Here is a 14319-nt window from a genome sequence, read left to right as displayed (position 1 = left end):
TTTTTGTGTGTTTTTTTCTAATGCAAAATTAATTTCTTTTGCAAAAGATTCAAGGGCTTTATTGTTGTATGTAGCAATAATGAAGTATCAATGAGGAAATTGTTAGTTCTAAGTCCCTACTCATACATACTGGGGTTGCAAATGTAAATAAGGAACAGGGCAGAAAGTTTTGTTCAGAAAGAAGCAGGTGCAATATTTAAAGTGCAGATCTGCGCATAGAAACTAAGATGGGATTATATGTAGAGAATATATCCACTAAAATCTCTGGATTGCACCAAATATCAAGGTTTACTTACAAGAAAATCTGTTTATATTGTGCTGTAGCGATGCGTTATATGAAGTTTTTCGGGCTTGTGGTGCGTTTTTTCCGTCAGTAGGCGGCGACAGATCTCAGCGTCTCATTGACGCTCCGTGTTCTGGAGCTGTTCTGCAACTTTGGAGTTATTTGCCGGAGTGTTTACCGCATTTTAATGCGCACAAATAACAGCCACAGCTGGTCAAGCAGAAAAAGGAGAAGTGAACGTGGCTCTGGTTCCTATTTGGTCGTTCGGAGACACCTGTGGAGAGCCGGAGAGGTTAGTTCCTCTGAGCCGCTCAGGAGGAACTAATGCAGAGTCTCACTATCACATGTGAGCGCCTTGATTGAAACCGGCAGTTAAAGCTCTGTGGAAACCACAAAGAGCGAGGGTGAAAGAGAAAAACGCTTTAAAGTGATATAAACCCGAGTCTGCGGAGTGTGTTGCCCAAAGGAGGGCGGGGTCAGGGTCGGAGGAGAAGCAGCAGCGGCACGGCGGGGCGGGCGGTGCCTTCAGTCGCCCATGCCCCCTTTTGCCCTCCGCTCGCTGCGGGGGAAGAAGCGTGAACTTGAACGCTGCCTTCACTGCTCAGTGCGAGTCCAGGCAGAGGACAGCCAGCCTTATCGGTCCGTCCCCGCAGCTCGGGTTTTGGTCAACTTATCGGAGAAGGAGCAGCCGGACGGGGGGTCTGGTTCGGTTCGGGTTTGCCTGCTCGGGACCCACAACGGTGCCAAACGCTCGACGCGATGTCCAGGCGCAAACTTGGAAGCAGACCGCAGCACCTGAGTGCAATTCAAGGTAAGCAGGAGGAAGAAGAGCAGCGGTGTGTGGGGGCACGCTGGCGGACGGGTGGGATGATGTTTTTTGATTTTGTTTTTTTAGGTGAAACTTAAACAAATTCAGCTCAAAGGTTTGGTGTTTATCGCCAATTTACGCGCGTGGTTTGGATGCGCACCGGCTATCTCAGATTAATGATCGCACTGAGTACATGGTGGATGTTGCTCTTTTCATTTTCAAACATGAGAAAGTATATTTGTGTCCACGCTGACCTCAAACGAGCAGATTTTGGTGTTTAATTGCTTGTGGAGACTTTACGGGCAAATATTGAAATAAGGGTTCACCGTGTTCGCGCTGTGTCCTGATGCGTTTTGTTGCTGCCGCAGTTCTCATAGAGGAAGGACCGGTTTGCTGGCACGCTGTTTCCAGAGGCTACAGGTCCGAACACGATGATTAATATTTCCAGGTTAGACGATGATCAAGTTTCTCGGTCGGTCTCTGGCTGCTCTGTGACACTTTTATCCCTCCTCTGTTTTTGGGACGCATCACTTGTTTTAAAGCCAAAAGACTCTCTGCGTCCTGCTTCCTAACATGTGAGAGTTGTAAAAAAAATAATAATTCGACCAATTGATCAATACTGATAAATAGTAATCTATATATATTAAGTAGATCTCCATTCAGACTCTGCTTTAATCTTGTTTAGTCAAACTGATCACAAAGGAAGTAGCAAGACAGAAACTTCGGCAGCATTTGTTTCTTACAGTTCTCTACTGGAGACCAGTGGTGCATGTCTGGTGTGACCACAGGCCCTGACTCAACCCTGTGTGCGTGTGCGTGTGAGTGTAACCGCGCCTTGCAAGTCTGCACAAACAGCGCAGCCCTGAAACAGGAAAGGTGACATTTTTGACTAACAACTGGCGAGATCTGACTTCAGACTGTACTGTCTGTACCTGTCCTACATGCGCTGCAGCCGGCCCAGCCTGGGCAGGTGGATCTAGTCCAGGCATCAAGGTGTGCCCATGACCGCATTGAGCAATAGGCTTCTGACCCCCCTCCTCCTCCTCACCCTCCTCCTCACCTGGTGTGACTATCTGAAGAAAGAGTTTACACAGGCTCTTAGAGGGCTGCTTTAACAACACTCCTCATTGTGCATTTGAAGCCACACAAGATTTGTCAGGGTGAGTTAGATGAGCTGTCCTGTACAAAAACCAGGGGCTGCTCTTATCTTAAACACCTTCAGTCACTTTTTTTCCTCCCTCTCTCTCTCTCTCTTTTATTGCAATCCCCTTCCTGTTGAGAAACTCCTGCCGCCTGTGGCTGATAAAGCAGCATTTTTACTCAAAGTGAAAGGTGAAAGCTTGGGTATTAATCTTGCACTTTTTTGTTTTTTAATTCAGTAATCTGAGTCATCTGTCAGATTAACATGTAGGATGAAGTTGAAACAGACAGGTGGGCGCCTCTCTGTGCACCCAACAGCAGCAGCCTGCAGAGCCAGCAGATCTGTTCTGAGTTGGTTAAAGGAAGTGGTCAGTATTGGCTGAGCAGATTGGCCTCGTTGATCTTCTTGAGCTCGTGTCTGAAAGTAGCACATTCACACACCACGCCTGTTTGTTGTTCCATTGAGGTCAACAACACTTTGTATTTTGTAAGAGTCATCTTTTTTAAAAAAGAAATCCAAATGAACAGAGACTTAAAACTCTCTGGTGACGTTGTGATGCTTTTTGGGGAGACTGCTGCTTTCCTTCTTTGTGTGTTTGATGCGTAGATTTATAGGTAAACATGTAGATTGAGGTGTGACGAGACACTGTCAGGATACTCTCTAAATGTATTGCTTGAGTGCTACAAAAACAGTTTTCATCAATGTTTTTGAGTTCTGACAACTTCTAATGAAAAATATGTTCAATCAACAAAATACACTGAGTTATGGAAATGAGCTTTTCCTCTGCAATCAGATGTATTTTTAGCTACCAGTCTTAACTGTCTAAAATTGTTCAGGCGTGTTAAGATAGAAGAGGGAACTTGAAATCCTCACACAAGGTGAAGAATAATTAAGCTATCAAGCCAATTTCACTATGTTACCTCACCTTGAATTTGGTTTTAAATTGACCAAAGCAGAAATTTGAGTTTGTGTACCAATTACCAACATTATTGTTTCAACCCCACCGATCAAAATCATGTTTACAACCTAAAAGTTTTATGTAAGTCAGTAAAATCTGATATTTTTGTCTTGCAACCCTGCATTTAAATAAGTGATGGGAAGAGGTCGATTGAATTACTTCGATTGCAGAAAGATGAATATAAAACATATCGGATAAAACGTGTAAGCTGTTCTCAGGAATCAGATACTGATTGATATCCTTTAAAAAAAAACAACTTTGGCCGCAGCTAAAGTTTTTTTTCCCCCTCAATATCAGCTAATCTACAGATAGTTTTCGTGTTTAATCATTTGGTGTGTGAAAAGTGTGACATCCAGAGTCCAAGCTGGTGTTTTGAGACATCTTGCTTGTGCCACCAATAGTCTCAAACCCAAAGACAGTCACTTTAATTCACTTTACAACATCACGTTTAGATTTGAGAAGCAGGAATCTGTGAATTTTTCCTTGAAATATTTCTTAAGCGATTGATTTTCTGGTAATTAAGCACTTATTTGACTCAGCATCACAGCGGCTAAGAAAGTCTTCTGTCCTTGCTGCCTGTGGCCTTTTACATAACTCAGTGTAATTTCTTTTTTTGTATTATGTGTTTATGTTCTATTCATTATTGTTTGGATTGTGTGGTTACTGCTGGCTATAGAATGAGTTGCCCCTCGTGGCTACTAAAGATATCAAAACAATCCCCTTTATTTCTATTGCACCACTAAAGGGCTCTAAAACTGTACTTGTGTATCTGTCTTCTTTAGTTTCATCTTTAAGTGAAAAATGTTTTCTATGGTACTAACTGAGTTTCTTCTCTCCCTTCTCCCGCCTCAGATGTCACTGATGTGGCGGACGGCTCATCAGGCGACCACCCTCCTCCTCATCCTCCTCCGCAGGTCCGATCTCCTGACGAGGGTCGCGACCTCCTGACTTGTGGCCAGTGCAGCCAGGCCTTCCCCCTCGCCCACATCCTGGCCTTCATCCAGCACAAACAGGGCGGCTGCAGCTCCCGAAACCAAGCCCCGAATGCCGGTGCCACGCCCCCCTCGCCTGCTGGCCGAGCGCGGCGGCCGGTCAGCAGCGGCGACCCAGGGCCGGGCTTCATCGAGTTGCGACGAGGGACAGCCAGGGAGCGAGTGTGGGGGGAAGAGCCCGGCCTGAAGATGAAGGCGGAGCCCAGCAAAGCAGGTGAGCACTCCGTAGGAGAAGACAGGTTGCTAATTAGTGACTCTGTTTTTTGTTTTGTTATATCTTTTTTTTTTCAACTGCCCTCCTCTTCATTTAACAACTGTCCCTCCCTCCCTCCTTCCCTCCCTCCCTCTCGAGTCCAGCTCATTAACTAGCCGTTGCCATTAGCAGACCTGCGTGAGTTAGTGACGCACAGGCTAATTGTGTGGAAAGGATAGGCGTCAGGAACATTCGGAGGGCAGCGAGGGTCCCTGAGGGCTCGGCACTGAGCACCTGAGCTCCAGAGCTCCTTCCCATCTCCCTGACTGTCAGTCTCTGAGGTGGAATGGCCAGGTAAACATGTTTCTCCCTGCCTGTCATCCGCTGCGTCCTGGAAAACAGACACCCGAGCCCCCCTCCTCTAAAACCAGAGACAGCGCCATGTTTCCAGTTTATTTTTTTTTGCAAAGGGGGCTGAGTGTTGTAGTCACGCACTGCGGTGTGAAATGGTCAGAGGAGTGGATGTGAGGCAGATCGTGCAGCTCTCCTCGCTGTCATGACACTATAATGGAGGACATTGCATCATGTGCAGCTCCTCTGCTATCTCCCACTGTTCTGCCCCAGGCCGAGCCACCTGAGCTCCTGGGAATCTCCTCTTTCCTCCCGCTTTCTCTTCATCTTATTCATCTCCTTCTCCCTCTTCTTCTTCTTCCCCCTTGTTTTCACATTTTCTGCATCTTAACTCATCCCCCTCTTCTCATTCTGCCTTAAGTGTATAATACATCAGTGCTGATTTTCTTAAAGGTCCTTTTCTTTACGCCTTTCCTGCTGCTGTTTTTTTTTTTTTAAAGAGAGAAGATGAGCAGAAAAGAAATGTGACTGTGGACACTGTGATGGTCTTGCCAAATATAATATGTCACGGTGGGGGTCAAGCCCATCAAAACCCAATCAGAAATTCATGAATTCTCATTAAAATCCTTTTGAAGAATTTCATGTCCCCTGGATAAAAAAAAAAAAAAAATTGTGTGTGAGATGGAGGGTTGTTGTGTTTTTCCCTGCAAAAGGTCAGATGCGTTTGAAGGTCACGCTGTATCTCAAAAGTGAGAAAGGTTTTTAGGACTCTGAAAGATGTTGTAAATGATTGCAAGTGGACACGGCGTCTTGCCACACACTCTGTGTCAGTGCCCCTTTTTCACATTTTGAAACTCTCTCTGTCATGTACACACACGTTAGCAGTTCCTTCCTTTGTGTAACGCTCAGGGGACGGGTGCACGCACCGTTTCCGTTTGTCCACAACCTCGCTTGTTTTTCTATTTCAGTCTGTTTTTTCATCTCCGTCTCTCACTTAGAGTCACAGAACGAGCCAGTTTAGTAATTTGGTGCCCGCAGGATTATACAACAAACCTAACACGTGCACGAGGCGAGGAGGGGGGGAAAAGAGCATGACAGCTTGTGAATAATGCAAAAAGTAGATAAGTTCGGGATTAAATTTTTATTCAAGAATGTAGGTTGCATTTGTTTGGTAAGTTTTATTTTGGTACACAGCTTTAGTTTTTTTTTTGTCTCTTCAGTTTTGACATAAAGTTATCGGGTGTCAAAATCAGGAAAAAGTGTGGATTTAATTGGACGGCCTGCTGTCTTGTTAGCAAGAAGGACGTCTTGTTTGACTCGAGTGGCTTCGCAGCAGAGAAACTGAGCATCTTGAAGCGCCGGAGATGACTGAAAGTGAAAGAGCAGTTATCCCACAACAGACAGGTCCGCCGTCTATTTTCTGTATTCAAGAGAGAAGAAGAAGAAGAAGAAGAAGCGGCGGCGAGGACGGAGGAGAAAAGGGGGTAGAAGCGGGATGGATTACTGAAGAGCCGCGTGCATCTGTCTCATTCCTTTTTATTTATTCTCCTTGTTTGTTTTTTTTTTCTTTCTCCCCCCTCATCTCCAACAACCACCACCACCCCCCCACACACACCCCTCCTCTGTTTCTTCCCCCCATCTTCAACACACTTTTGCTTTGCCCTCTTTCAATTTCTCGCCCCCCCCCCTCCACCCCTCCTCTTTCCTCTTTTTTCTCCTCCCTCTGCCTCCCAAGGGAAAAGAGATTCTGCCTGCTGCTCGTTAGTGCTCCCAGCCAATCTGCATTTTTAATTAGTAGTTATTGCTTCTGCTTAATATTCAAGTGCTACCCCGGGCCAAATGGGAATCCTTACAAAAAAAAAAAAAAAAAGCGTGGAGTGAGCGGGGAGAGAGTGAAGGAAAGAGAAACCGGCTGGGTATTGTGTTTCACTCCAGGACCCCGAGACAAAAGCCCCCCCCTCAGGGAAAGATTTGGAGGGTTTTGGGGAGGCGGAGGGGTGAGGAGAGCCAGGGTTGGAGGATGGGTCTCAAGTACAATCCGAAGGGGTGACATATTTTCGTGGTGTCTCTTGGCCCCCCGTACTACATTATAATCTTTTTATCTCATTTTCTTTTTATCTCCTGAGCCCTGACCTACCTATCGCTCTCCTTTTTTTTCTTTTTTTTTTTTTCCTCCTCTCACTCTTCACCCTATTTTTAAAAGAAGTATCTCAACTTCTCCTGGGTTTCTCCTCAGGCTAGGTTAAAGGACACGAACACCATAGCTACTCTCGTCTCCAGACAGAGGGAGGGCGGGAGAGGGGAAAAAGAGAAAGAAACAGTTGCTCTCTTTTTCATCTTCACTCTCCTCCCCCCCTCCAGTAAAATACAGAAGGATTTGACTTGAGGAAACATGAAAGAGGCTTATACCAGAGTCGGCTTTGAACCTCTCCAAAAAAGAAAAAAAAAAGAAAAAGTGAAAAAACTGTTTTCCCCTCAATTTGGGGATCTTCTCTCCAATTTTGATTTATGCAGAAAGGCCTCATTTGTCAAGCAGGCTGAGTCAGTGCCTGATTTACATAAAGTGTTCGTTTTCTACGTTCTGCTAATTAGCAATTTGCAGCTTAATTGGAGAGTGGCTCTCGGTTAGGAGACAAAGCTATCCACATATAAAAATATCTCCAGATGTACTTTGCGACATGGCTTGCCTCGCTGTTGGATTTTCAGCCTCCGGATCCCTCGATTCTGCTTTGGGTCGTACTTTTTCACACACCTTTCCCTTGTTTTGTTATTTCCATCCATATTTGGGCCTTTCTTCCTCATCACCTGGCCTTTACCGTTTATTCATAGCAATCCGTCTTCCCCGCTCGCCTTGTAGATTTTGCTTTTATCATGCTGATACTCGGCTTCTAAAAGCTGCTGTAATAAATATTAATTAATTTATAAGGGACGATCTGACTGCTTTATGTGAAAGTGGTCTCTCCTGGTGATACAACATATAATTATCGCTTAATTCTGCACTTCTCTTCAGCTCCGTTTAGTCGTTGAGCTCCTCATTTTGATTTTTCATTCCTCAACTTAACTGTTTCAGATTTACTCTAATTGCTTTCCAAGAATTGACGCAAAAAGTTTTTAAAAACCCTCCTGCTCAGCTTCAAATAGAAAAAAGACAAAATTAGCAGCTAAAAATCCATATATTTCCTTCAGCAGATGGTGGAGACCAAAAACAGAGCTAAAAGAAGAGAAGATGTTGGACTTGCTCTTTCCACTTTCCAACCACAACTCCACGTGAATACTGAATGAAAACAAAACCATAGAAAGGAATAAGTATCTCTAAAATAGAATGGGCTTTATGAAAACAAATAAGTAGACACTATATTAGAAATGATAATGATCAAGAGAGCGGTCACAGACCTGAAAACAAAAGTCAGTCACAAAACACACATCTAAGTTAATGAGGTTGTTAATGTGGAATGTTTTCCCACTTTCTCTACAGTGCTTGGCAAAGTTGGCAGACATTTTTGGGGAACAGGAACATGCTGTCTGAAACAATTTCGTAGATGATAAATGTTGGAGTTGTGGACATTTGAGTGTCTGGATACAACCCTAGCTGAGCTGCCAGCATCCAGTATGACAATAGCGTGTTCTCATCTTTCTCTTGTCATCTGTGACATCGTGTCATTTGAATAAAGCTGCATTTTAAGGTGGCCTTTTGTAGTCAGTGGTCAAAGGAGTGTCTGTGTCCTGGTCACACTATCTGATCGTTGTCCTTTAAAGCCACAACTGATTAGAGTCTGGATTCACTCAACTTGTCACCAGTTGAACTGCTTAAAAACCTTTTGTGCACAGTTGTCTAGATTTAACGCTTTTCAAACCATGACAATAGAAATAAGTTCGAAAAACCGTCCATTTGCGTTCTGTGTTTATCTTTCTGTTCAGTGATGCTCTGTACCTGCTGGATGTGTAAATGGTGTTTGCTAACCAGTTCCCTGGAAGGTGACAATATGTCAGTGTTTTGTTTACAGCATGTGTCTGCTGATCCCAGGTGGGCATTAATCTCGATGAATTTTCTCCAGGTGGAAGTCTAGACGTTTCTCATGACTTCTTTATATACTGTCTTCTTTATTAACATCCATAAATCAAAATTGCTAACACCAGCCTGTCCACCTTTTTGTTTCCAGTGCCAGAGGAGCCGTCGTATTTCACCTGCCAGCAGTGTGAAAGCGTTTTTCCATCTGCATGGGCCCTCTTACAGCACGCTCAGCACACACACTCCTTCAGCATCTACCAAGAGGACGAGGAGGATGACACCGACGTGGGAGGAAGAGGAGGCCGTAAAGAGCACAAACCTGCTGCGGCCGTTCTGGATCCACGCCATCTGAGCCAAGCTCTTGCCTCAGCCTTTCAACCCTCCACTCTGCGCCTCGGCCGTTCCCGTCAGACGCACGCCACCTCCTCCTCCAGCAATCTCCAGGCTCTGAACTTTTCAGTGCGGCTCAGGGAGCTCGCCGAAGGGAATAATAACACCACGGGCAGCTCCCCCGGAGGCCTGATGCTGTCTCCGTCCTCATCTCCACCAGCAGCTTCTCCCTTTCCTCACACTGGATCCCTCCAGGCTGATTTCCACTGCGAGCTGTGTGACCAGAACTTCCAGTCCCTACACGCCCTGTCCGCCCACCGCCGGACTCACGCCTGCGAGAAACCCTACCACTGCGGTGTGTGCGGGCAGGCCTTCGCCCAGAGCGGTCAGCTGGCTCGCCACATAAGGAGCCACCACCGTGAGGCCGGAGGAGGAGGAAGCGGGTACGAGTCTTTGGAGATGGTTATGATGGAGGAGGATGTAGGGAGGCAGGGAGTGAGAGGGAGGGTTCAGATGCAGCCAGCTGGAATCATGGGGAAGATTGGTACAGATGTGAGAGCTCAGGGCCCCTCTGAGCTGGACCTGACCATCCCCAAACACCCCTCCATAGCTTCTGGTCTAATGCTGCTGACCTCCCAGGTTAGACCATCAGACAGGGAGCTGCTGAGGCTGTACCAGCGCCAGAGAGAGGGGGGAGAGGGAGGTGAGGAGGAGGCAGAGGGGCAGGGGGAGCCCCAGCACACCTCGCCCTGCGCCAGCCCCTCCGAAGGCTCACTGGAGAGCGGAGAGACGGGAGGGAGCGGAGAGAGCGGCATCGCCAGTGGCAACTGCACACCCAAACGTCCAGAGATGGGCGACAGGGTGCGAGGAGTTGGAGAGTGGGAGAACGAACGAGGGGAGATCATCGAGAAAGAGTGGAGCTCAACCAAAGTCAGCGAGGCTGTGCAGGAGTGGCAGAGGGACAATGAGCGGAGGAGTGTCGCCGGAGCTGCTAGCACTGGAGGAAGCAATAATAATAATAATAATACTTCTGCCAGTTCAGGTGGGAAGAAAAAGAAGGATGAGGCCTGCGAGTACTGTGGCAAACAGTTCAGAAACAGCAGCAACCTGACAGTGCACCGCCGCAGCCACACAGGAGAAAGACCCTACCGCTGCGGCCTCTGCAACTACGCCTGCGCGCAGAGCTCAAAGTTAACGCGCCACATGAAGACCCACGGGGCTCAGGGAGCAAAGGCTTCCTTTTTGTGCCAGCTGTGCTCAGTGCCCTTCACTGTCTACGCCACGCTGGAGAAACATCTGAAGAAAGTTCATGGCCTGAGCCACGCCAGCGTCGGAGCATACGCGCAGGCCAGCGCCGCGGACACTTTAGCTGCCATAAAAGCCGAGGAGGAAGCGGCAGCAGTGGTGGTGAAAATGGAGGACGAGGCCAGTTTGGATCGGACAGAAACAGAGAGCAAAATGCAAAGTGATGCTGTGAAAAGCATGGAGGTGGAGGAGGGGCAAAGCCAAGCAGAGTTTGTGGAGAACAGAGGGAGTCCAGCGGTAGTGGGCGACCTCCCACCTGAGAACAGTGCAGAGGCGAGCTTAGCTTTGACTGCTGCACCCTGAGAGCCGTTCTCATTCACTTACTGACAGTAAAATAGCACTGTATAGGATTTAACTCACCCTTTCAATTAAAAAAAAACAAAAAAACAACTCAGTCCACCTTTGAACTGACAGTCAAGTAAAACTGGAGTTTAAAGAAGAAGTTGCGGAGAGCAGGCAGCACTGAGGCACACAGCAGCCACGTTGTATGCAAAGCTGCTGGTTGAAACTAAGTGCCTACAGTTCTCTGCAAAACAAAGAAAAAACAAGGCCATGACATTCAGCAGGGAGATTACCATAGCTCTCGAACAGGAAGCGAACCGCCACAGTCCACACCGCCACAGGAAACTGATCACCATGCTGCAGCACAACATGCAGCAAACCTTTGATTTATGTCTCTGGTGACCCACTGGACAGGTGGAGACTCATCGTAACTGTCAGACGATACAGAGAAAAGATTATATTGAATTAAAAAAAAAAAGAAAATCCTAGCAATAGAACATTGTTAATATATTTTCAGCACCAACAAATGGAGAGAGGTCATATAGTGCTACCTAGCTGTTGCTGGTTTTCTTATGAGAAGACCTTTTAAAGACTAAAGATGTTTGAACAGACACAGGGGTGAAATGAATCCAAACACTGTCTGCCTGCAGTTTCTCAGACTCCTCTTTTTAAAGGCGCTTGGTTGTCACAACACTTGTCACTTAACGTAATGTTTACAAGGCTCGTGGGGCCTAGCAAGGTTGTGCTCCTCACTTTGTGACAGTATGTACGGATGATTTTCAGTTCTGTTTTTTTTTTTCTTCTTCTTCTAATTTTATAAATGTGAATACAGAGACTTTAAAGTCTCATCTACTGATGTTTTCCATGATTAGTTACTATGCATAAAAAAAACAGCAATTTTACCTACATGTGAAACGGGTGTGTATTATTTTTTCCCCTCTATTTGTACTTATTATTGTGATGGTAATCTCTCTCTTTCATTGTTTACACTTGTTAAGTGCCCGACTGCTTGAAGCTCGTGCATGTTTTGCAGCCATTTGAATTTTTCTTTTGTTTTTTCCTCTTTTTCTTTTTTTTTCTTTTCTTTTTTTTTTTTTGCCGTTGCCTGTGTTTGAATTCCTCCTAATTTATGGATGCTGCATGTTGTTGGTTGTGCAACTGAAAAAGTCTGTTTCACTGCTGAACTTACAGGGTCGAGAGGTGCGGCAGTAGCTAGTTGACTGGTGGGAAGCCGCCAAGAGAGCACTTGGGTGAGTGAGTTGTGTGAAAGGTTTTGTGTGTGTACATATTCGGGGAAAAAGAAAATCCTCAGGTGACACGTGTACTTGAACCCTCTGTCCTGTGATATTGTCCTGAGCATGACTCGACTTTACAAAATAAGAGCCCGATACTAGATTTTTGGAACTGATACCGATTTGCAGAGAGTAAAAATTCCTGCATTTATTAATCAGCCAATATTCTTTATTTATATATATGTATACATATATACATTTAAAAAAAATGAAAAAGAAAAATAGAAGAGGAATAAATTTCACAAACTAGTCAGCAGCTTAGCGTGAACACACCGCTTGACTCCACACCACCATCTGCTCAGCTGTGGTACGTGCTCTGCTACATGTGCTGCATGCTGCAAAGACTATTGGAAACAATGAGGTCGGGGCTGCTCTGCTGGACAAACTATGGTGAAACAATTTTGAAAATGTCTATGTTGTTTGTCAGGAAAAAAAGATCATATCAGCACATATTTTATTACATATATGCTGATAGCAAAAAGCCATTATTGCCCAATCGATATATCGGTCAGGTTCTAATCATAATCGTAGTGTCGAGCTTCTGACAGATCATCATGTGACACCGCTAAAGATTTAAACAAAAGTTGAGTGCGAGGAAATCTGTTCATTTTATCAAATAAAACAGGTCAGAGCCTTCAAGTAAATTGCTACCACCTTTTTCGTGACTACTGTGATGACTTTGTGTTACCATTATCCGATTCAGGTCAAAACCAGTTCTTGTGTGTGTTGTTTCAAAGTGAATTCGGAATGAGTGCAGTGTAACTGTTCAGGGATATTTTTTTGTACATAGATTGACATTCTTGCTCTTGCTATCTTTATTATTGTTGTTATTGTTAATAATATTATCTGCCTGCCCCTGTTACATGCTCTCCACTTTTCCTAGCATTGCTGATTGTTTCCTTTTACGCTGAACACTGGCTATTGTGAAGCTACGCCGCTCTGCTGTCTTTGTAAACTTGATTTTTGTAATTGACCTTGTCACAAGGAGCCTCAATAAAGAATTGAGGTAAAACATTTTACATTGTTGAGTTCTTTTTGTTTCTTCCTGCCCGTGTCTTCTTTTCTGCTTGTGGTTGCTTTTGAGTTATGCATGTTTTCCTTTCTTATTCTGGGACTCACAACAAAGGTTTTCGAAACTATTTTTAAGTATCTTTTCTCACCAGGATGTCGTCTTAGTCAGTGTGGGTCGTTTCTCTGAGGACCACAGTCAGCGCTGACTTATAAATTTTTAATGTGAGTGTTTGGATTAGGGACCCTCACTCCTTGTTTACATCCTTGTGATGTTACTGGCTTTGTCTAGAAACACTGTAATGTAATTCAACTGGGGGTAGGGTGTATGTATGCACGAGTGTGTGCTATGCTGCATGTGTGTAGATATATTTGAGTTGGTGTCAGTCACTTTGCAGATTGTGAGACGGGTGCAGCGAGCTGTGATGGGACACGGGTGATCAGGATTTCTCAGGATACAAAATTAGAGGTGGTGGTGTTGGAGTGGGGGTGGAGGGGGGGCAGTTTGGTTATTGTTTGTGGGCATGTTAGGAGGCAGAGCAGGGTAGGTGGGGAGTGTCGAGGGGTTGGGATAATTGCTGACTCCATTTTAAGGGCATAAAAACCTCTGCACCAGCATCTCTGGCCTTAACCCCACCCACCCCCCCTAATGAAAATGAAGTTCTATGATCCCTCTAGCTCATTAACAGCAGGTCTTTTAATGAGCTTTCAACAGGGTGGGGGCTGGGTAGATGAAGAGGAGGGTTAGCTGAAGTGAGGGGGGGGGGGGGTTATTGCACCAGATGCACACACGCCCACTCCTACCAATTACCATTGTGTTATGAAGGACAAGGAGGAAGTGAAGACAGAAGCCCCTCGGATTCAGATGAGTCAGTTTGTCCGTTTTTCTCCACAGAGACAGGGGGGAAAAAAAAAATAAAAAGGAGGGAGGACAGTACAGGTGATGGGTAACATCCTCTGTCTCTCCCTCTGGTAAACTCTGCTCTGCCTGTCTGTTGGGCGCCACAGCCGGCGCCATTTGGTGCTCGTATGGACCCAATTATGTAAGGTAAGGTGATACAGAGCAGAACACAGCGCTCCAGCCCCTACAGCAAGTGGATATCTTTACCACGTCCCTGAGTGCCCTTTGTCTTCCTGCAGTCCACACCTATCTGAGCCTGTACAGGTCAGTGTCAGTGCCCAGACCAGCCAATCACACCCACAAGACACTATCACGTCTGCCAACGTGTGTTGGAGTTTTTTTCTGACCGGCGACTGCCTCCAGGCGATAGTACTGTGGACTTTGAGATCTCACGGTGTGCGCCTTGGCTCGACAGAACGGTTTCATTGGTGTGGAAGTTGGGACAGACACACAACCAACGCTGTCA

The 14319-nt window shown here is 45.7% G+C and overlaps 1 protein-coding gene and 1 long non-coding RNA gene across 2 annotated transcripts; one reads left to right on the top strand and one right to left on the bottom strand.

Annotated features, from left to right (window-relative positions):
* The first annotated feature begins 818 nt into the window (after positions 1-818).
* Positions 819-12963, top strand: LOC103357809 (B-cell lymphoma/leukemia 11A). Its single transcript, XM_074465723.1, is given in 5 exon segments — positions 819-910; positions 912-980; positions 982-1094; positions 4043-4396; positions 8887-12963. Coding segments are annotated over 5 exon segments (2415 nt in total). The 3' UTR covers positions 10674-12963.
* On the bottom strand, positions 6885-7920 carry LOC103357808 (uncharacterized). The gene is made up of 2 exons (XR_520222.1): positions 7699-7920; positions 6885-7663 (listed from the first exon to the last, which is right to left on the bottom strand). It is a non-coding gene; the product is annotated as an uncharacterized LOC103357808 (long non-coding RNA).
* Positions 12964-14319: the final 1356 nt, after the last annotated feature.

Source organism: Stegastes partitus, unplaced genomic scaffold, assembly GCF_000690725.1.
Source record: "Stegastes partitus isolate 25-593 unplaced genomic scaffold, Stegastes_partitus-1.0.2 Scaffold275, whole genome shotgun sequence".
Taxonomy (NCBI): Eukaryota; Metazoa; Chordata; class Actinopteri; family Pomacentridae; genus Stegastes; species Stegastes partitus.
This window is presented reverse-complemented; position numbering and strand designations above follow the sequence as displayed.